Below are 24207 nucleotides of genomic sequence, written 5' to 3'. Positions count from 1 at the left end.
CTGAACCAGAGCCCATATTAAGATTGCTAATTTGAAATTTTAGATACATAAATGTAAAACCATATTATCTCAAAACCACTTTTAGCAAAAGCATGTTTGGCAAAGGATTATAGTAGTCTCTGTATAAGCTTTGAGCAGATTTCATTCAAACTCCTCAATCAATTTCATCTTTGTAAACTAGAGAAGATTATAAAGAGACACTGAAGATCCAAAATAAGATCCACAAATATTATTTACTAAAATTTATAGTGTAGGTTATTTTCTTCCCTTAGAGAGTAGGCAGTGTTGCTTTTAACTTTCCTCCAGTTCTTTTTTTCCCCCTATTTTTAAATAATTTAATATTTATTTTCAAGGTAGCTACTACCATATAACAATCATTTTAAAAATTGTAATCTATTCTAGAAGCTGTATCAGTCAGTCAACAAACAGTTTCTTGAAGATCTACTTCTTAGTCATTATACCAGGAATACAGTGGGAAGCAAGATATACAGAGCTCATGCCTTAAGAAGCTTACATTCTTACAGTGCAGTGTACATAATAAAATCCAAAATAAGTAAATAAATAACTCATGTTATCTTTACAAGTGCAATGAAAAAAGATGAAACAGAAATATATATAGTGGAGAAAGGCTAGGGCATGTTGCCTTAACCAGAGCCGTTGGGAAAAACCTTCCTGAAAAGATGGCATTTTGAATTGGACCCTGATGAGAAGAAAGCAATTGTGTGAAAATCTGGGCACTGGGCATGTAAGGACAGTGAGTGCAAATGCCCAGAGAGTGGAGCAAGCTTGAGGAATGTGATTGGTTCCATGTGTGGCTTAGGATAGTCTGTCTTACTGCTTTTTCCACAACACATGTTTTTAAATGTTGGCTATTAGTGGTACTGCATATGAGGAAATTCTAAATTACCAGTAGCTCAACCACATCATGTCAGTTTATTGGAGGAAATACCTGGAGTCAAAACACCAGACTCACCCTTTTTGTGATGTACCTTGTGATTAAATAAGTGACTTTGTTTCACTGACTTGCTTCAACTCCATTTCACAGGTGAGGAAAGTATCTCTCTCTGACTTACCTGTATAGCAGGTTTTATGAGGATAAAATGAAATTGAACAAATTAATGTGGCTTCTACCACTGAAGGATGCTCTGACATACCTACTAGGTTTAAAAAAAATTTTTTTTTTCAAGGTCTTTACTTATTTTCATTGGCCTAGGGCAAGTACCCTAGTATTTACCATTGCTATAACCATAACATTGTGATTCAGAGATTTTCCTAGAAAATTATGAGCTGTCCTGACTAGAGTTTTTGCCCCTGAGCAATGCAGAGATTATTGTTTAAGAGTTAGGGAGCAAAGGTTACCAGTAGAGTTTAAGAAGCAGTGTAAGTCTATTTAAGAATCACGATTTATCTTGACTTACATGACTTTCTTCTCTGTGTGTCTCTTTTTTCCCCTTTGTCCATTTCTTTGTGAGAGGTCCTATCTATTGTAGTGCTTAAAGGCATAAGCATTGGAATAAAAGAACTTCAGGTTTGAGTTCCAGCTTTGCCTTCTGAGCTATACAAGCTTGGGCAAGTTACTTAACCTTTGCAAAATGGTGATTAATAATACCTCACAGGTATTGTGAGGATAGAATGAGTTCATTTACTTAGTATTTCTCTAGTTCCTTGCCCTTGAGTTCAACTGGGAAGATGAGATATCTGTGTACACCACACAACCTTATATGCTACCAAGAAGCAAAACCTATATAAAGAGGTTCGTTGGGAGGAATTGGCTGGTCACATATGAAATCCACATGGTAGACTGTGAGGAAGGACAGGCTGGAACTGGGGCGTGGCAGAAGATGCTGACTATAAGCAGAATTTCTTCACCAGAGAAGCTGCAACATTGTTCTTAAGGCCCTTCAACTGCCTGAATTAGAACTACTCAGATTATCTAGGATAATCTCACTTAAAGTCAAGTGATTGTGGACTTTAGTCACATCTACTGATTACCTTTGCAGCAACACCTAAATTGTTTGCTTCAATAACTCAAACTATAGTCTAGCCAAGTTGACATATCAAAAGAACATCACATCAAGATAAAATGATCTGATTTCTCTGATAAGTGGATGTTGATACATAATTGGGGGGGAGGAGCAAGGGAAGAATGGAGGAAGGATGGATTGTGTAGAGGGAAATGAGGAGTGGGGAACGAAAGATAATAGAATGAGACAAACATCATTACCCTATGTACATGTATGATTACACAAATGGTGTGACTCTACTTTGTGTACAACCAGAGAAATGAAAGGTGTACCCCATTTGTATATAATGAATCAAAAATAATAAAAAAAAGATAAAAGATAAAATGATCTAATTTATACTACAAGTAATTTTAGTACAAAATTTAAAGAAAGAAGACTGTAGTGAATAGAGATCATTGTAGGAAGCATAGTAGAGAAAGGCTTGGTAGAGAAGATACAACTGTAGGCCTTATAGAATAGAAAAAATTTGGAAGGGCACTAAGGAGACTCTTTCTCTTCCTAATTATAAACCAGGCTTGCTTGGCACTTTTATCCCAGAGAGCTAAGTGCTAACACTGAACCAGCAACACCTAGAATCATGTAGTAGCCACTGAATCTTAGACTTAGTTGGAACTTTTGGTTGTCTATAAATTAATATATTTTTCTCTTTTGTCTCCCTATGGTAAAATTTTAAAACAAACTGAGAACATCAAACAAATGATACATGTATTTTATGTACTGTATATGAATTAGTCTAATTTAGTAATCAAGTATATTTCTAGCTAGATGTGGTGCTACATACCTGTAATCCAAGCTACTTGAGAGGATGAGGCAGGAGGATTGTAAACTTGAAGCCAGCCTGAGGCAACTTGGTAAGAACTTATCTAAAAATAAAATTTTTAAAAAGACAGAGGGCCAGGCATGGTGGTACATGCCTGTAATCCCAGCGGCTCAGGAGGCTGAGGCAGGAGGATGGTGAGTTCAAAGCCAGCTTCAACAAAAGTGAGGCATAAAACAACTCAGTGAGACCCTGTCCCTAAATAAAATACAAAATAGGGCTGGAGATGTGACTCAGAGGTTGAGTGCTCCTGAGTTCAATCCCTGGTAACCCCACCCCCCAAAAAAGGTTGGAGGACTAGTGATGTAGCTCAATATAGAGTACTTGACTAAAATGCAGAGGCTCTGGGTTCAGTCCCCAGCACTGAAAAAAAAAAGTATCTTCTACTCAGCGTTGAAAATCAGTATAGAATACTAGTATTATTTCTCTGAGATTTATGGGTAAATGGGTAGATTTTGTTAAAAGATTTAGGGTGCTACTACCAAAAGTGCTATACAGATTCAATGCAATTTCAATTAAAAACCCAATGACGTACCTCACAGAAATAGAGCAAGCAATCATGAAATTCATCTGGAAGAATAAGAAACCCAGAATAGCTAAAGCAATCCTTAGCAGGAAGAGTGAAGCAGGGTTTATCACAATACCAGAACTTCAACTATACTACAAAGCAATAGTAACAAAAATGGCATGGTATTGGCACCAAAACAGACAGATAGACCAATGGTACAGAATAGAGGACACAGAGACAAACCCAAATAAATACAATTTTCTCATACTAGACAAAGGTGCCAAAAACATGCAATGGAGAAAAGATAGCCTCTTCAACAAATGGTGCTGGGAAAACGGGAAAACCATATGCAGCAGAATGAAACTAAACCCCTATCTCTCACCCTGCACAAAAATCAACTCAAAATGGTTCAAGGACCTTGGAATCAGACTAGAGACCCTGCACCTTATAGAAGAAAAAGTAGATCCAAATCTTCATCATGTCAGCTTAGGATCAGACTTCCTTAACAGGACTCCCAAAGCACAAGAAATAAAAGCAAGAATCAACTGGGATAGATTCAAACTAAAAAGCTTTCTCTCAGCAAAGGAAACTATCAGCAATGTGAAGAGAGAGCCTACAGAGTGGGAGAAAATCTTTGCCACTCATACTTCAGATAGAGCACTAATCTCCAGAACATATAAAGAACTAAAAAAACTCTACACCAAGAATACAAATAACCCAATCAACAAATGAGCTAAGGAAATGAACAGACACTTCACAGAAGAAGATCTACAAGCAAGCAACAGATATATGAAAAAATGTTCAACATCTCTAGTAATAAGAGAAATACAAATCAAAACTATCCTAAGATTCCATCTCACCCCAATTAGAATGGCAGTTATCAAGAACACAAGCAACAATAGGTGTTGGCGAGGATGTGGGGAAAAAGGTACACTCATACATTGCTGGTAGGGTTGCAAATTAGTGCAGTCACTCTGGAAAGCAGTATGGAGATTCCTTAGAAAACTTGGAATGGAACCACCATTTGACCCAGCTATCTCACTCCTTGGCCTATACCCAAAGGACTTACAATCAGCATACTACAGAGATACAGCCACATCAATATTCATAGCTACTCAATTCACAGTATCCAGAGTATGGAACCAACCTAGATGCCCTTCAACTGATGAATGGATAAAGAAACTGTGGTATATATATACAATGGAATATTACTCAGCCATAAAGAATAATAAAATTATGGCATTTGCAGGCAAGTGAATGAAATTGGAGAATATCATGTTAAGTGAGATAAGCCAATCTCAAAAAAACCAAAGGACGAATGATCTCACTGATAAGCAGATGATGATACATAATGGGGGGTGGGAGGGAGGCAAGAATGGAGGAAGGAGGGACTTTATAGAGGGAAAAGAGGGTGGGAGGAGTGGAGGGGGAAGGAAAAATAGCAGAATGAATCAAACACCATTACCCTATGTAAATGTATGATTACACAAATGGCATGCCTCTACTTCATGTACAACCAGAGAAACAAGTTGTACCCTATTTCTTTACAATAAAAAAATAAAATAAAAAGATTTGGGGTGGACTGGGTTGTAGCTCAGTGGTACAGCACTTACCTAGCATTGTGAGGCACTGCATATAAATAAATGAGTAAAATAAAAGTCCATCAACATCTAAAAAAAATTTTTAAAAATTTAGGGTAATGCTAAATCTTAATTTATCTAAGCTTCTAGGAAACTAACAACCAAAACTGAGATTAATGTTGCACATTGTTCATTGACCTGAAATTGAATTCAAGTTTATTGTTTTCAGTTTTAGATTTCTTTCCTCACTTCTTTCCTTCTTTCTCTCTGTCCTTCCTTTCTTGTTTCCTTCCTTCCTTCCTTCCTTCCTTCCTTCCATCCAAGGCCTCACTATGTTGCTGGGGCTGGTCTCAAACCCCAGCTCAAACAATGCCCCATGTCAGCCTCCCAAGCAGATGGGATTATGGACCCATGCCACTGTGCCTGGCTTTTGTTTTTAGTTTTAATAAAAGCATGGAGCTGTAATCCCAGCCACTCAGGAAGCTGAAATAGGAGGATCTCTGGAGTTCACCAAGATTAATAACAACCTACACAACACAGTGTGACCCTGGCTTGAAAAGAAGAAAAAATATGAAACTTTCCATAGTCACACCTAATATTTAGGGCTTGATTCTAGTGAAATGAATAATAGGCCTTTAAAACTTGGAGAAGTTTGGAATAGAATGATATACCCAGAAAACCAAGGTCAACTTGCAGATAAATTATAAAGAATGAGAACTGTTTGGCTCTTCTTTATTTAGAAGTAGCTTTCTAACAATGACAGCAACCAGTACCCCTAGTCAGATGTGCTTGGAAATACCCTTTTCTTTTTCTAACAAGCTGATTGCCTGATATGTTACATGATTCATTATGATTTTCTCCGATTATAGAAATCCCTAATTCATTCATGATTTCAGCAAATCCTATTTGGTACCCAGCAATACAGAAATCTTGCGCAGTTTGACTCTGTAGGTAAGAGTCCCTTGACACAGCCTATTTTGTTTGTTTTTCCTTAAAAGAAAGAAAAATCAGAAGCAAAAAGGAATATTTCCCTCCTATGCATTTCTTAGAACCACATTGTTTAATACTGAGATCTGCTAACTGTCTCCTCTATGACTGAAAGTTCAAAGTCCTACTGGGTCATGTGAGGCCCTGCACCACTTCTAGCTCACCTTGGTGGCTACTAAAGGAACATACTTTTTTCCTTTCCTTTAAGCTTCTTCCGTATTTTTAATTCAGGAGCACACCTTTTAAAATGGAAGCATTAAAAGATAAAAGGGACCCTAAATGTTATTAAGTCTCTTTTGAGATTCAATTTCTAGGGCTAATGGTTTATTGCTTAAAGCAACTAGCTTAAGAGATAACAGATTTAAGATATTTAGAGCCATGTTTCCAATTAGATAGTAATATATAACTATTTAAATCAGCTTTGCCTTTGCTTAGGATCATTTATTATTTGACTTGACAGTTCATTTTATGTCGTTAAGTATACTGAACCAATACTACTTGGGACATACCATTTTTAAAGTACAAGCTTAATTTTTTTCCTTTTAAGGAAAAATTTTTTTCCCTTCTAAGTCCTGTTCCCTTTTTGCCAACTTAGGTTAGGTTACCGATCTCTTTGTGAATTTACATTTACTACAGAAATTTATTTCAGATCTTAACAAATATAAGCCCTATCTAAAGAATAATCATTTTAGTTTTTAATTAATTTATTTATTATTTTTTGTGGTGCTGGAAATCAAACCCAGATTCTCTGAATACTTGTCAATTGTTCTACCTTAAGCTACAACCCCAACCCAGGATAATCTGAGTGGTTAAATTATGGTAGTATTTCTGGTGGCTTTCCATGTATTATGCTGCTCTTTTATATCATGTAATAGTCACTATAATCCTGAGACAGGTGGTATCATTGTTATCTTTAATATATTACTGTGAAGCAATACAGAGACTAAAGGTTAAAAACAACTTAGAAGAAACAAGCCAACACTAAAATGCTATATTCTTTTAGTTAAATATTTATTATATGATTCCTTGTGCCATGCTAGATCCTGGGGAGGTAGAGATAAGACATATCTCTATCCTAGAGATGCCTACCGACTTTAGGTGATAGGGAAAAATAAAAAGGAAGAACACATCGCTGAGAATAGGGTTGCTAGAGGTAGCAAATAAAAATACAGGATGTTAAATTTGAATTTAAAATAAACCATAAACACTTTTTTGAGTATTAACATGTTCCAAATATTGACAATGAATTAAAAATATTTTTTCAGTTTAAGTATGTCCTGTGCAGTATTGGTATGGGCAACCCTAGTGAAGAAGGTCTGTAAGACTTTCTGGAGAAGGTTATATTTGAGCTGAATTTTGAAGAATTGGCATTTATAGGACTACAAATATATGACTTCTGCATTTCAAGAATAGAATAACTAGCCAGGCACAGTGGCACACACCTGTAATCCTAGTGACTCGGGAGCCCAAGGCAGGAGGGTCGAAAGTTCAAGGCCAGACTGAGCAACTCTGTGAGATTCCATCTCAAAAAATAAAAAGGGTCGGGGATATAACTCAGTGGTAGAACACCCACTGGGTTCAAACCCCAGTAACTCCTCCCTCAAAAAAAAAAAAAAAAAGAGAGAAAAGAAAAGAAAAAAGAAAGAAAAGAAAAAAAAATGTTACTGGTTGCAGTGTAAGGAGACATCACAAGCAGTAATACACAAAGTGGGGAGGCTGACACACTGCCATGGGCAGTGGGAATGGAGGGCAAGAAACCACTACAAAAGACATGAAGGAAGTGATCTAATCACCAGCACTTGGTGACCAGTTGAATTTGGAGATATGGGGCTGGAGATGGAGCTCAGTGGCAGAGCATTTGCCTAGCACACGGGTTTGATCTCCAGCACCAAAAATAAACAAACAAGAACAACAAAGCAAAAACCCCAAACAAAAAGAGATTTGGGGGCTGGGCTTGTGGCTCAGTGGTAGAACATTTGCCTAGCATGTGTGAGGCACTAGGTTCGATCCTCAGCACCACATAAAAATAAATAAATAAAATAAAGGTATTGTGTCCATCTACAACTAAAAAATATATTTAAAAAACTCCATTTCTAAAAAAAAAAAAAAAAAAAAAAGAGAGAGAGAGAGAGATTTGGGAGCATGAGGAAGAAGAGAATATTTGGACTTCCAGATAACTGAAGTGTGTGGCTCCTTTAGTAACCACAAAGGTTGGCCAGAAGTGTGCAGAACCCAGGTAGGATTTTCAACTCTCAGTCATACAGAAGCCAGGTGGAGGATGGATAATGGGAATAAAGAAGGACAAACCCTGGGAGAGAGGGCCAGGGAAATGGTGAGTTCAGTTTAGAGTAGGTTAAGTGTGAGTTACTTGTAGGCCATCCAGATGGAGACAAGAGATGCCCAGGGAGCGCTTCAATATTTAGCTCGAAAGACAGGCTTTGGGCTGAGAGAGAGCCAGGGTTCATCAGAGCTATAGGAATAAACATCACTCATGGCAGTGTGTAGAGAACCTAAAGGAGATGGAATAAACCCCTGGAAAATAATGATATTTTAAAGGAGTTGCTTAGAAAGAAGAAAAAAACATGAGGAGAAATGTCATTAGGAAACAGTTTTTGAGCAGTAAGGTCATCAAAGACAAATCCAAAGAAGGTTAAATAATGTAAGAATTGAAAAATTTGCTATTCAGAGTTCATTGTTAAATGGGTTATGAGTATTCATAAAATGTAATAGAGTGAAAAGTCAAACTTTTGGATCAAGTTGGGATGGAGAAGATAAGTGACCGTGTAGACTCCTGTTTCTAGAAGCTGCTTAAAAGTGGTCTTTTTTTTTTGGGGGGGGGGGTGCTGCTATTTTAAAGTTGTAAAAAGAAAATAACACCATCTCAACTATTTTTAAATGTACAATTCAATGGTGTTAAGTATATTCTCATCGTTGTACAATTCTCTGTAATTTTTTATTTTATAAAACTGAGGCTATACATGTTAAACTACTCCCCTTTCTCCTCCCTCCATTCCTTGGCAATCAGGATTCTGTTTTCTGTTTCTAAAGTTTACTTTAGATACCTCATATATGTGAAATAATACAGTATTTGTCTTTTTAATGACTAGCTTATTTCATTTAACATTAGGTTCCTAAGGATCATTCATATTGTATCATATGTCAGAACTTCCTTCCTTTTAAAGTTTGACTAATATTCCGTTATATATAAATACCACTTTTTTTTATCTGTTCATTCATTGATGGACAGTTAGGTTGCTTCTATTTTTTTAGCTGATATTTTTCTTTTTTCCTTTTTTTTTTTTTTTGTACTGAGGATCGAACTCAAGGCCTCCAGCATGCAAGGCAAGTCCTTTGCCATTGAACTACATACATAACCCTTTTCTAAATTTTATTTTGAAACTGGGTCTTGCCCAGGCTAGCCTCAAATTTGAAATCCTCCCTCCTTAGACATCTCAGTAGTTGGGATTATAGATGTGACTGGAAATTGTTTTAAATTGAGCAAATCCAGTTTGACTATGAAGTCCTTAAATTCTATTTGAAAGATAGTGGGTCCTGGCAAAATAAAATTTATTCCTGTAATGGAAGATTGGTTCACTATTTGAAAATCTATTACCATGTGAAGGAATAGAAGAGAAAAATGATAGGATTATCTAAATTGATGCATTTGACAAAAGTCAGTAAATTCTTAGCCAACCTGACTACAAAAACCTCTACATCCAACATCATGAGTAATGGTTAAAGTCTGAATATATAATGTCTGGGATCAGGATAAAGATAAGGATGTACATTTTCCTTACTTCTACGTTTTACTGAATATCCTGGCCACTGAAATAAGAAAAGAAAAATAAATAAAAGACAAAGATTGAAAAGAAAATTGAAACCACTGAAAATGTTTGACACAGATAAGGACTAACTACTTCTCTCCAACCCATTACTAGATTATAATGAAAATAATATCTGGCATTTAATCACTTATAAAACATTTATTTGACTGAGCATGGTGGAACATGCCTATAATCCTAGTTACTCATGAGGCTGAGGCAGGAGGATCACAAGTTTGAGGCCAGCCTTGGCAACTTAGTGATACCCTGTCTCAAAATAAAATTTAAAAGGGACTGGGGATGTAGCTCAGTGGTGTAGTGCTTGCTTAGCATACTTGAGGTCCTGGGCTGAATCCCTAGTACCACACACACACACCACAGTATCCGCTATAAATATATATATTTGCAAACAGTCACAAAACATTTCATATAACCTATCTGTACACTCATTAAAGTCCTAACTCTGTCCTTTTAGGTGCTCTGTCAACTTGCATGAAAGATTTACTGAAGGCAGAAACAATTAGACTCCCAAGACAGTCTTGGCAGCTAGAAATTCTAGACCAAAAATTCTCAAAATGTCTGCATTGACTGACCTCAGCATCAGCATCAATAAATGCACGTTTTCAGCCCCACCTAAGATCTAACGAGTTAGAAACTCAGGCTAGGGTCCAGTAGTCTATATTTTAAGAAGTCTTCCAGGGGATCTGAACTTTCTAAAGATCTGAGAACCTCTATTTTGTAAGGATTAGCTCAAAGAACCTATTTAAAGAGAAAGATTATAGCTCCAGCTGGTTCTTACACACTCTTTATGAAAGTGTATAGAGTGTCTTATATTTTGGTCAATAAATATCTTTAATCTCATCAATTATATTTCTTTTAAAAAATATTTTTTTAGCTGTCAATGGATCTTTTTATTTTATTTATTTATATGTGGTGCTGAGTATTGAACCCAGGGCCTCACACATGCCAGGCAAGCGCTCCACCACAGAGCCACAACTCCAGCCCACCATCATCAATATTTCATTTCTAACTTTGATCATGCTCTCTAATAAGCCACAGATTTTACCAATAAAATCCTAACTTTCTAAATGGGACTAGTTTAACTTGGTAGAGTGCCCAGAATATGTGAGGCCCTAGGTTCCATCTCCAGCACAGTGGAAAAAATAAAAAATCTGGGAAATAGATCAACCTTAATATAAGGAATGTAGAAGCAGTTTGAGTAGTTAGTTGCCTCTGGAACACTGACTTCCTGATTAGAGCTCCAACCAAGCACACCTGTTAATCCCTAGTTGTGGTATTAAAGATACCTGGACTATAACCTGCACACAATAATAATAATATGAATAATATTAATAATACAAATACTGCATTGTGTGCACTAGGAAATTTTAAAATAAATTATAATCATTATACAGTAGGAAAAGAAAGAATGGAGAAGGTGTGTGTGCTGTATACAGGGAAAGAGCACCTTTAATGGCTAGGACAGAGAAGTCAGAAGCAGAGGATGAGAAGATAAAGATAATCTGAGTGCATAAAATGGTGAAGATTTAACAAGGGCTGATACAAGGAATGGAAGATGGGTGAACTAGAGACGCAGAGGATTTTCAGACACTGTGAACAACCCAACTCTGCTTTTATTTCCCCTTACTAAGGAGAAGCTGAGTCTGAAATTGATGTCTGAAATACATTTTTAGAACGTGGATCTTAGAAAATTATTTAAAACCTACTGCTACACATGTGTTTATTGCTATTGCCCCCTTGTGGTACAGTTCCTGTAGTTCATGAAATTATTCCTTCAACATGGGTGGTTTTTTTTAAAAAAGAAGCTCAAGAGTGTCATCTTCTGGTTGTGTGAGAGATGTGCAAGCAAAGAGGTGGTGGTGGAATCTCAGGAGTGCAGAAACCTTTGACATCTTCTGATTATTGTAAGTTGAACATGATTATATAATTTCTGTGTCTTTTTATTTGAATATCATATTACTTTCTGTGAACTTATAGTTTGTGTGCCTGAAAAACAAAACGTGACTAACTCTCCTTTACACACAAGTATGTGGGAAATTTGCTTTTGGTTTGTAATAGAAACCACAAGTTGAAGAGCCTGTTCTTTGTGACTACCTCTTTCATGTGGGTTGGCTTAAGGCCTTTGCTCAAAACAAGAAATTTGATTCTAGTAGCTGAATACTGGACTAGTCTTCAATGCTTAACAGTTTACTAAAAAACTTAGTTTGTACCAAGATAGACAGGTAGATCAATGGTACAGAATAGAGGACATGGACACAAACCCAAATAAATACAGTTTTCTCAAACTAGACAAAGGGGTCAAAAATATGCAATGGAGAAAAGATAGCCTCTTCAACAAATGGTGCTGGGAAAACTGGAAATCCATATGCAACAGAATGAAACTAAATCCCTGTCTCTCACCCTGCACAAAACTCAACTCAAAATGGATCAAGGACCTCGGAATCAGACCAGAGACTCTGCATCTTATAGAAGAAAAAGTAGGTCCAAATCTTTACCTTGTTGGCTTAGGATCAGAATTCCTTAACAGGACTCCCATAGCACAAGAAATAAAAGCTAGAATCAACAACTGGGATAGATTCAAACTAAAAAGCTTTCTCTCAGCAAAGGAAACTATCAGTAATGTGAAGAGAGAGCCTACAGAGTGGGAGAATATCTTTGCCACTCATACTTCAGATAGAGCGCTAATTTCCAGAATATATAAAGAACTCAAAAAACTCTACACCAAGAATACAAATAATCCAGTCAACAAATGGGCTAAGGATATGAACAGACACTTCACAGAGGAAGATGTACAAGTAATCAACAGATATATGAAAAAATGTTCAACATCTCTAGTAATAAGAGAAATGCAAGTCAGAATGCAAATCATCTCACCCCAATTAGAATGGCGATTATCAAGAACACAAGCAACAATAGGTGTTGGCGAGGATGTGCGGAAAAAGGTACATTCATACATTGCTGGTGGGGTTGAAAATTAGTGCAGCCACTCTGGAAAGCAGTATGGAGATTCCTCAGAAAGCTTGGAATGGAACCACTATTTGACCCAGCTATCTCACTCCTTGGCCTATACCCAAAGAACTTAGAATCAGCATACTACAGAGATACAGCCACATCAATGTTCATAGCTGCTCAGTTCACCATAGCCAGATTGTGGAACCAACCTAGATGCCCTTCAGTTGATGAATGGATAAAGAAACTGTGGCATATATATACAATGGAATATTACTCCGCCATGAAGAATGATAAAATTATGGCATTTGCAGGCAAATGGATGAAATTGGAGGATATCATGCTATGTGAGATAAGCCAATCTCAAAAAACTAAAGGACGAATGATCTCGCTGATAAGCGGATGAGGACATATAAGGAGGGGTATGAGGGGTTAGCGTTAGGGTTAGGGTTAGGTTTAGGGTTAGGGATAAGGAGGGTGGTAAGAATGGAGAAAGGAAGGACTGTATAGAGAGGTGGGAGGGGTGGGAGGGAAGGGAAAAAAATAACAATGAATCAAACAATATTGCCCTATGTAAATTTATGATTTTTAATTAAAATAAATAAATAAAATTTAAAAAAAAACTTAGTTCGTGCTTTTAAAAAAATTGGTGTTATGAAAAAATAATAATTTTTCCCCAGTTTTTTTTTTCTTAAAAGATAATGATCTTGGGCTGGGACTATAGCTCAGTTGGTAGAGTGCTTGCCTCGCATGCACAAGGCCCTGGGTTCAATCCTCAGCACCGCAAAAAAAAAAAAAATAATAATAATAATAATAATGATCTTTCTGGGTTGCCCAGGCTGACCCCAAACTCCTAGGCTCAAGCAAGCCTCCTGCTTCAGCCTTCCTTGTAGCTGGGGCCACCATGCCTGGCTTCCAATGATATTTTAAAACCAAAACCACTGTGTTGGTTACTTAATAAACATTACTGAACACTTAAATAGCAAACTGTGTTATGTGCTACAGAGGAAGTTCAAAAATGAATGTGACCAACTCTGTGCCTTCAGATCATCTTATTGTCTATCAGGGAAGATAATTATGTTAGATTTGAGAATATAAAGAAGGAAGGGAGGAAGAATATAGGCTCAGGAAAGAAAGAAACAACTTCGAGCTTATTTATCTGGAAGATGCTTGTTGCAGAGAGGTACATGTTTAAATCTTGACCTTGAATAGAATGAAAGACAAAATGTTCCTCAGGATTCAGGAGTCTAAGATCAGGACTTTTGAAGGTGATAGCTCTTTCAATCCTATCCCAGAAATGTTCATGATAGAATTTGCTATTTCTGAACTGGGCACAGTGGTGAATGACTCTAATCCCACCAATTTGTGGGACTGAGACAGGAGGATTGCAAGTTCAAGGCCAGCCTCAGCAACTCAGTGAGACCTGTCTCAAAATAAAAACAAAACAATAAATAGGACTGGGGATGTAGCTTAGTTGTAGAGCACCCCTGAGTTCAACCTTGAGTACCAAAAAGGCAGGGCAAGGGAAGGGGAGGAAAAGGAGGAAGAGGAGGAGGAAAACAAGTTGCTACTTCTGGGTAAAAACCCAGCATATACTTCACTCACTCATCCAATTGGCAGGTACATTATATGTTTCATATATATTATATTTACACATATATATGTAATTGATTATGTGTCAGGCATTGTACAAAGCTCCGAGGAAACAAAGATCAAAGTCCTGGCCTTGTTTTAAGTTGCTTGTGTGGAGGGAATGAGTACCTAGAAATTTTTAGTGGGAACTCTGGGGAGGGGCATCTGACCTCGTCAGTACTAAACTTGCTCTGCTAGTTCCTCTCCAACATAAGTAATTATAGTTCTTGTACCTAACCTAACTGGTTAAAAACTCTGGAGGCCAATTATATAGGCTCAGATTCCAACTCTGCCATTAACCTGGTCCAGATGCTTCTTAACTACCCCCTCCTCAGTTAGGGATTGAGCCCAGGGCCACACGCCCCAGCTCTTTTTTTTTTTTTTAATTATATTTTTATTTTGAGACAGGATATTGCTCAGTTGTCTAGGCTGGCCTCAAACTTATGCTCCTCCTGCCTCTACCTCTTGAATTGCTGGGATTACAGGTGTGCCTGGGTGCCTGGTTCTTGACCTCTTCTTTACCTCCCTTGTCTCCATTTTGTTGTTGTTGTTTTGTTTTGGTTTTGTTTTTTTGGTACTAGGGATTAAACCCACAGGCACTTTAACAGTAAGCCACACATCCCCAGCCCTTTTATTATTGTTGTTGTTATTATTATTATTATTATTATTATTATTTTGAGGCATGGTCTCATTAAATTGCTTAGGGCCTCACTAAATTGCTGAGGCTGGCCTTGAACTTGCCATCTTCCTACCCCAGCCTCCTGAGCCTCTGGGAATACAGACATGCACCACTGCCCCTGGTTTGTCTGTTTCCTTATCAATAAAATGGAGATAATGGTAACCCTATTTCATAGGGAGATTGTGAGGGTTAAAGAGCTATATATGCAAATCTCTTAGGACAAAGTTGGCATGAAGAAAACAATTTGACAAACACCTACCACCTTCTTAACAAATCTTAAGTTTTTCTCATATTTGCTTCATTTTTCTGAAAAATTAAAACATTACAGATACAGTTGAAGTTCTCCATATCCTCCCTGATATTCTTCGTCCTCCAGAATAACCATTTTCTTGAATATGGTGGGTCCTGCCCTTAAGTTTTTATACTTTGATTACATGTATGTGGATACATAAACAACACATGATATTACTTAGCATGTTTTCCCCCATACTGGGGATCAAACCCAGGGTCTCATGCAAGGTAAGCAAATGCCTTACCTCTAAGCTATACTCTCAGCCCCTTTGTATGCTTCTAAACTTCAATAAATGGTACTAAACCACACATGTCAATCTGCGACTTCTTTTTCTTTACGTTATAAATATTTTCCATGTAGCTATGTATGGGCCTAGTTCTTTTATTTTAATTACTGAGTAGAATTTTATTTTCTAAATGTACCACAATTTATTTTACACTGGTTCAGTAAATCCTTTCAATGCATAGCAACATGTTTGGTAAGCATTATAACATTTTTCTGGAAAGTTTCTTCATCTGATTTTTGCTTTTCCTATTCCTTTCCTCCTAATCCCAATTCTTTTAGGTTCACTGTATGGATCTCTTGCTTATTTTCTTTTAATTATGACTCATTCCTGTGTGAAATAAGTTCTTTTTTAACCAATCATTTGCAGAAAGCAACTGGGCAGTGAACTGAACTAGCTGTGAAGCTGATTGTTGGTTCTGCGTGTGTGTGTGTGTGTGTGTGTGTGTGTGTGTGTGTGTGTGTGTGTTGAGAAAGAGGCAAGAGGTGATGCAGAGACAGAGACATCACACAGATGTCTTCGCCTGTGTATCTTCCCAGCAGCTACAGGGCTGCTCGTCATGTCATCTCTCCCAGTCCATCACCAGACTGCCCAACAAAGATAACATGTTTAAGGATTTTATCATACAGCCCCACCTTGTTCCACTATTTCATGGTGCCTGGTGGTATTTTGGGAAGTCCCCAAAGCTTGTGCCTCTTAAACCTTCCTTGTAAACCAGGATGATGGTTCTGCAACTCAGATGCACCTCTTGCTTGGTGCCTTGCCAACTTTGTCTGAGAACCAAGGCTTCAGCAGGTATTTAATCTCAGCCTACTTCTGGGCTCTGGTGTAATTTCTGAATTTAGTAGATCACCCTCATTTCTTGTGCCTAGGAGTACATTAGTACCTTATTTTATCAAATATAGAGTTTGTGTTTTTCTCATTTTCTTTCTTGTTTTTGTGTGATCTCAAGGAAGACAAAAGGACAGACATAACTTAATTTTGTTCTTTAAATTTTTTCAAATAGAATGCTTCTATTGTTGGAAAGAGTAGGGACCATACCACCTTAGATCACTCTTAAGTGGGAAAAATAGTTTCAAAATGCTGTGCACACCCAGTAGCAGCAAGCTTCCTCTCATCATCATATAGCTAGAAAGTAATGGAGTGTATGGATTCAAATACAGGTCTGAATCCAAAGTCCAAGTTCTTTTCATCAGAAAACTTTCTCTTAAAGGATAAAAATATCTTTTATTGATATCTTTCAGATGTTTCCTCTCATGAACCTTTTTCTATTAACTACTCTTTTTTGTCTCCTGGTTTTTAGTGTGACAAGTACAAGACTGGAGTTATAGATGGGCCCGCTTGTAATAGCCTTTGTGTCACGGAAACGCTTTACTTTGGAAAATGCTTATCCACCAAGCCCAACCATCAGGTATGAACATTATGAATAAATATTCCAAATGGTCAGTAAGCTTTAATTCTACTTTAAACTAATGGTATTATTAAAACAATTTTTGAACCAGAGTTTTAGAACATTACTTGTACTTCAATTTTGTATGCTTTAATCATTCATTCAACAGATACTTATTTCTTCCCTATTCTCTGTGTATCCCAGATACTATTTTAGTGATTAGCAATACATTGGTGATTTAGACAGACAAATCTGGATTCAGTGGTGCATGCCTATAATCCCAGCTACTTGGAAGACTGAGGCAGGAGGATTACAAGTTAGAGACCAACCTCAGGAATTTAGTAAAGCGCTGTTTCAAAATAAAAAATAAAAATGGGAGATCCAAGATGGCAGACTAGCGGGAAGCTTTGATCCTTGTTGCTCCATAACTCAGGATTCAAGCAGAAGAAATACTGTTTCTCTGCAAGGCAGCTGTCGTCACTGCCCACCGATCCTCTGCTGTTTACCCCATTCATCCACCCAATCACCAGCCGTCTACCAGCATATCGCCTGCCTTTTGTGTGCGGATGGCTCACTGATCTATCATCTGTCATTTGTTCATTTGCCCGCCTCTTGCCTGCCCATCACCCACCTTTCACCTACCCATTGCCCACACCCTACATCCACCCACCGATCATCCACTCTTAGCCTGTAGACTGCCCGCAGACTGCCAGTGGATCCCCTGCTGCCCACTGCTGCCTGGAAGTCCATTGTTACATTACCTGCAGGTTTGATTATACTCGAATGCTGCCATCTTGGGACACCAATTGGGGCCTGTAGGTTTTGCACTGTGGCTACCACCATCTCAGGGCCTGGCCACCTCTGTCTGGAGTCTCAGGTCAGTACCTGGAGATATATTAGTACTTGCAGGTCTGGTTGCACCTGAGGTCTTCCTGCTTAGTGTGGTAGTGGCTGCCATCTGGGCTGCCTCTTTGCAGGGTCATTCCTTTGTACCCTGAGTGTACCTTGAGTACATCCCTGGTGGTCTCTCTGCAAGTTGAAAGGGCATTGAGATCTTGGGACTGCAGTAAGACAGGGCCTGGGGAAGCTGAAGTCCAGGTCCATCAGATTGCAGCTGGGTTTGCATTGGCCAGTCTGGGTCTGGCAAGCCTATGGAAAGCCAGAGACTAGGGGAAGTTCCCTGAGGGGAGCACAGGTTGGAGAAAACTGGGCTCTCTCCAGCTCAGTGAGTCCTGAAGTGTGCAGGGATGGAAGGGGTCAGCTACGATGGGTGGGAAGACTGTAAGAGAGTCTTGCTATTGGCTCGCCCACCCAACTGGTCCAGCACCCACTGGACTGAAGCTAACATCAAACTTCAGAAAATCCCACCTACCAGTGGAAAAAGGAAGCTGAGAAAATTGTTGAAAGCCAACAGGAGCAATCATTCAATTTTCCATTGAGACTTTCCTCCTTTTTCTTCTTTTTTCACCCTCTCTCTCACGCCTCTACCATCTTTGAATTTAAATATTTTTCATGCATCAATTTATTGAGGAATGGGGGCTGGGGTTGTGGCTCAGTGGTAGAGCACTTACCTGGCATGTATGAGTACCCGGGTTTGACTGTCAGCACCACATACAAATAAATAAAAGATCCATTGACAACTAAAAAAAATATATATATATATATAAAAATTATTGAGGAATGGGATGTCTGAATAGTATGTGACATTTTTGTTGTGTATGCTTATATTTTTACTTTTTAAAAACATCTGTACCTTCTTTTTTCTCTCACCTGTCTCCCTGGATTCTCTTTCTCCTGTCTCTCATACTAACAGCCAACCTCTATTAATTCCTCCCTCACTCTTACTATGAATTTTTACTTCTACCTTCTCTCCCTCTCCCTTACAAATATCACAGCTTACAGTACTTCTGTTCCCTCATTGTCCATTATTTGAAATAGTAAACCCTCTTAGCAAACTTTCTATTCATGGCTTCAGAGACCAGGACAGGGCAGCCAGGGACTTCCACAAGCAGCCAGTCTCCCTCTGGTGGGAAGCTCCGTTCTAGGCTAGCTTCTCGGAGTAGACCGCCCAGTGAAAGCCTTTCTACACAGAGCCAGCAACAAGTCCCCAAGCCAGCGGAGACCTCCGACCCGCAAGCAGCCTCTGGGACGAGGGCAGGGCAGCCAGAGACCTCTCCAGGTCTCTCTTCCTGGAACCAGTAGCGGGCTAGGGGCAGCCTTCTTTGGAAGCATTGCATTATCAAGTTACTCCAAGACTTCAGGCTACTGAAGGTTGGGAGGTGATACACTGGAAATCTACAGGGACACTATAAGCCAATAGAGGAAATCTGCAATATCTCAGAGTCCCACTGACATCTGACCAATATGAGAAAACAAGGAAAGAAAATGTCCCAAACAAACCTAGATACTATATCAATAAAACCCAATGACAGCACAGCAGAAGAAATGTCAGAAAGGGAGTTCAGAATGTACATAATTAAAACAATCAGGGAAGCAAACGAGGAGATGAAAGAGCAAATGCAGGCATAGAAGGAGGAGATGAAAGAGCAAATGCAGGCATTAAACGATCGCACCAATCAACAGTTAAAAGAGCAAATACCGGAAGCAAGGTATCATTTCAATAAAGAGTTAGATACTGAAAAAAAAAACAAACAGAAATCCTTGAAATGATGGAAACAATAAACCAGGTTAAAAACTCCATAGAAAGCATAACCAATAGGATAGAACACCTGGAAGACAGAACCTCAGACATTGAAGACAAAATATTTAATCTTGAAAACAAAGTTGACCAAACAGAAAAGATGGTAAGAAATCATGAACAGAATCTCCAAGAATTATGGAATATCATGAAAAGGCCAAATTTAAGAATTATTGGGATTGAGGAAGGCTTAGAGAAACAAACCAAAGGAATGACCAATCTATTCGATGAAATAATATCAGAAAATTTCCCAAATCTGAAGAATGACATGGAAAACCAAGTATAAGAGGCTTATAGGACTCAAATATACAAAATTACAACAGACCCACACCAACGCACATTATTATGAAAATACCTAACATACAAAATAAAGACAGAATTTTAAAGGCCGCGAGAGAAAAGAATCAAATTACATTCAGGGGGAAACCAATACGAATATCAGCAGATTTTTCAATCCAGACCCTAAAAGCGAGAAAAGCATGGAACAACATTTACCAAGCCCTGAAAGAAAATGGATGCCAACCAAGAATCTTATACCCAGCAAAATTTACTTTCAGATTTGACGATGAAATAAAATCCTTCCATGATAAACAAAAGCTAAAGGAATTTACAAAAAGAAAGCCAGCATTAGAGAACATTCTCAGCAAAATATTCCATGAGGAAGAGATGAAAAACAATGATGCATATCAGCAATGGGAGGAACTAGCCTAAAAGAATAGCCAAATAAAGGAGAAACCAAATCATGGTAAAAAACAAAAATGAGTCAAATGACTGGGAATACAAATCATATCACAATAATAACTCTGAATGTTAATGGCCTGAACTCATCAATCAAAAGACATAAACTGGCAGATTGGATTAAAAAGAAAAATCCAACAATATGCTGCCTGCAAGAGACTCATCTCATTGAAAGAGATACCCATAGACTAAAGGTGAAAGGATGGGAAAAAACATACCATGCATACGGACACAGCAAAAAAGCTGGAGTATCCATCCTCATTTCAGATAATGTGGACTTCAAGCCAAAACTAGTCAGAAGGGATAAACAAGGACATTACATACTGCTTAAGGGAAGCATAAATCAGCAAGACATAACAATCATAAATATCTATGCCCCGAACATTGGCTCATCCATGTACGTCAAACAAATCCTTCTCAATTCCAGAAACCAAATAGACCATAACACAATAATACTAGGTGATTTTAACACACCTCTCTCACTGCTGGATAGATCGTCCAAACAAAAATTGAATAAAGAAACCATAGATCTCAATAACACAATCAACAATTTACACTTAACTGACATATATAGAATATACCATCCAACAAAGAACGAATACACTTTCTTCTCAGCAGCACATGGATCCTTCTCTAAAATAGACTGTTTTATGCCACAAAGCTACTGTTAGCAAATACAAGAAGATAGAGATACTACAATGTACTCTATCAGATCATAATGGACTGAAATTAGAAATAAATGACAGAATAAAAAACAGAAACTTCTTCAATACTTGGAGATTAAATAATACACTATTATACGATGAATGGATAACAGAAGACATCAGGAGGGAAATTAAAAAATTCTTAGAAGTAAACAAGAACAAAAACACATCATATCAAAATCTCTGGGACACTATGAAAGCAGTACTTAAAGGAAGATTTATTTCATGGGGCGCATTCAACAAAAGAAGTAGAAATCAACAAATAAACGACTTAACACTACAGCTCAAAGCCCTAGAAAAAGAAGAGCAGACCAACACCAAAAGTAGTAGAAGAAAGAGTTAAAAGCAGAGCCGAAATTGAAACAAAAGAAACAATCGGAAAAATTAACAAAATAGTTGGTTCTTTGAACAAATAAACAAAATTGATAAACCCTTAGCCACACTAACAAGGAGAAAGAGGGAGAAAACTCAAATTACTAAAATTCGGAATGAACAAGGAAATGTCACAACAGACACGAGTGAAATACAAAACATAATTAGAAGCTATTTTGAAAATCTATACTCCAACAAAACAGAAAGCCTCGAAGACATCAATAAATTTCTAGAGACATATGAATTACCTAAACTGAATGAGGAGGATATACACAACTTAAATAAATCAATTTCAAGCAATGAAATAGAAGAGGTCATCAAAAACCTAGCAACAAAGAAAAGTCCGGGACCAGATGGGTTCTCAGCCAAGTTCTACAAAACCTTTAAAGAAGAGCTCATTCCAATACTCCTCAAAGTATTCCATAAAATAGAAGAGGAGGGAACCCGCCCAAACTCATTCTACGAAGCCAGTATCACCCTGATACCTAAACCAGACAGAGACACATCGAGGAAAGAAAATTTCAGACCAATATCCTTAATGAACATCAACGCAAAAATTCTCAACAAAATTTTAGCAAATCGCATACAAAAATATATTAAAAAGATAGTGCACCATGATCAAGTGGGTTTTATCCCAGGGATGCAAGGTTGGTTCAACATCCGGAAATCAATAAATGTCATTCACAATATAAACAGACTAACAGTTAAGACTCACATGATTATTTCAATAGATGCAGAAAAAGCATTTGATAAACTACAGCACCCCTTCATGTTCAAAACACTAGAACAAATAGGGATAGTGGGAACATTCCTTAACATTGTAAAGGCCATCTACGCTAAGCCCATGGCCAATATCATTCTACATGGTGAAAAACTGAAAGCATTCCCCCTAAAAAACTGGAACAAGGCAGGGATGCCCTCTTTCACCACTTCTATTCAATATCGTCCTTGAAACTCTAGCCAGAGCAATTAGACAGACCAAAGAAATTAAAGGGATACGAATTGGAAAAGAAGAACTCAAACTATCCCTGTTCGGTGATGACATGATTATATATTTAGAGGAACCTGGAAATTCCACCAGAAAACTCTTAGAACTCATAAGTGAATTCAGTAAAGTAGCAGATTACAAGATCAATGCTCATAAATCCAATGCATTTTTATACAATGAATCTTCAGAAAGAGAAATTAGGAAAACTACCCCATTCACAATAGCATCGAAAAAAATAAAATACTTGGGAATCAATTTCACAAAAGAGGTGAAAGACCTCTACAATGAGACCTACAGAACACTAAAGAAAGAAATTAAAGAAAACCTTAAAAGATGGAAAGATCTCCCATGTTCTTGGATAGGCAGAACTAATATTGTCAAAATGGCCATACTACCAAAAGTGCTATACAGATTCAATGCAATTCCAATTAAAATCCCAATGATGTACCTTACAGAAATAGAGCAAGCAATTATGAAATTCATCTGGAAGAATAAGAAACCCAGAATAGCTAAAGCAATCCTCAGTAGAAAGAGCAAAGCAGGGGGTATCGCAATACCAGATCTTCAACTCTATTACAAAGCAATAGTAACAAAAATGGCATGGTATTGGTACCAAAATAGACAGGTAGACCAATGGTACAGAATAGAGGACATGGACACAAACCCAAACAAATACAATTTTCTTATACTAGACAAAGGTGCCAAAAATATGCAATGGAGAAAAGATAGCCTCTTCAACAAATGGTGCTGGGAAAAGTGGAAATCTATATGCAACAGAATGAAATTAAACCCCTATCTCTCACCCTGCACAAAACTCAACTCAAAATGGATCAAAGACCTTGGAATCAGACCAGAGACCCTGTATCTTCTAGAAGAAAAAGTAGGTCCAAACCTTCAACTTGTCGGCTTAGGACCAGACTTCCTTAACAGGACTCCCATAGCTCAAGAAATAAAAGCAAGAATCAACAACTGGGATAGATTCAAACTAAATAGCTTTCTCTCAGCAAAGGAAACTATCAGCAATGTGAAGAGACAGCCTACAGAGTGGGAGAATATCTTTGCCACTCATACTTCAGATAGAGCACTAATTTCCAGAATCTATAAAAAGAACTCAAAAAACTACACCAAGAATACAAATAACCCAATCAACAAATGGGCTAAGGAAATGAACAGACACTTCACCGAAGATGTACAAGCAATCAACAGATATATGAAAAAATGTTCAACATCTAGTAATAAGAGAAATGCAGAGGGATCCAAGATGGTGGTCTAGAGGGAGGCTGCGTTCCTTGTCGCTCCGCAATGCCAGATTTAAGCAGAGGATATTTGTTTTTCGGTGAGGCAGTTTTTGCTGCTTATCGATTCCCTGCTCTTCACCCCATTTGTCTGCTGTGATGACCTGCAGTCTGCCAGCATATCGACGCCTTTTTTGGGAGCAGATTGCTCACTGTCAGGCATCTATCCGCCACTTGCCTGCCTCTCGTCTGTCCATCGCCTGCCTTACCCCTATCCATCACCCAACACTCGAGGTTCACCTCCCAACCGTCCGACAGCTGCCAGCAGATTGACCGCAGACTGCCAGTGGAGAACCAGCTGCCTGCTGCTGCCTGGAAGTTCACTGTCACAGTACCTGCAGGTTTGATTACACGTGGCTGCCGCCATTTTGAGACAACAGCCAGGCCCCGTAGGACCCTTGGCCAGACTGACTGAGTCCCGTCTCCAGG

The 24207-nt window shown here is 38.0% G+C and overlaps 1 protein-coding gene across 2 annotated transcripts in view; it reads left to right on the top strand.

Moving 5' to 3' along the window:
* Window positions 1-24207, top strand: part of DIPK1A (divergent protein kinase domain 1A) — a 133019-nt gene that overhangs the window by 88106 nt on the left and 20706 nt on the right. For both annotated transcript variants that reach the window (XM_079150827.1, XM_079150828.1), the window contains exon 3: window positions 16897-17004. In XM_079150827.1, coding sequence (XP_079006953.1) covers window positions 16897-17004 — 108 coding nt within the window. The remainder of the gene's footprint in view (window positions 1-16896; window positions 17005-24207) is intronic.

The sequence above is a fragment of the Sciurus vulgaris genome (assembly GCF_902686455.1).
Source record: "Sciurus vulgaris genome assembly, chromosome: 1".
NCBI lineage: Eukaryota > Metazoa > Chordata > Mammalia > Rodentia > Sciuridae > Sciurus > Sciurus vulgaris.
The sequence above is the reverse complement of the archived record's forward strand: the minus strand, read 5'-3'. Positions and strand labels throughout refer to the sequence as shown.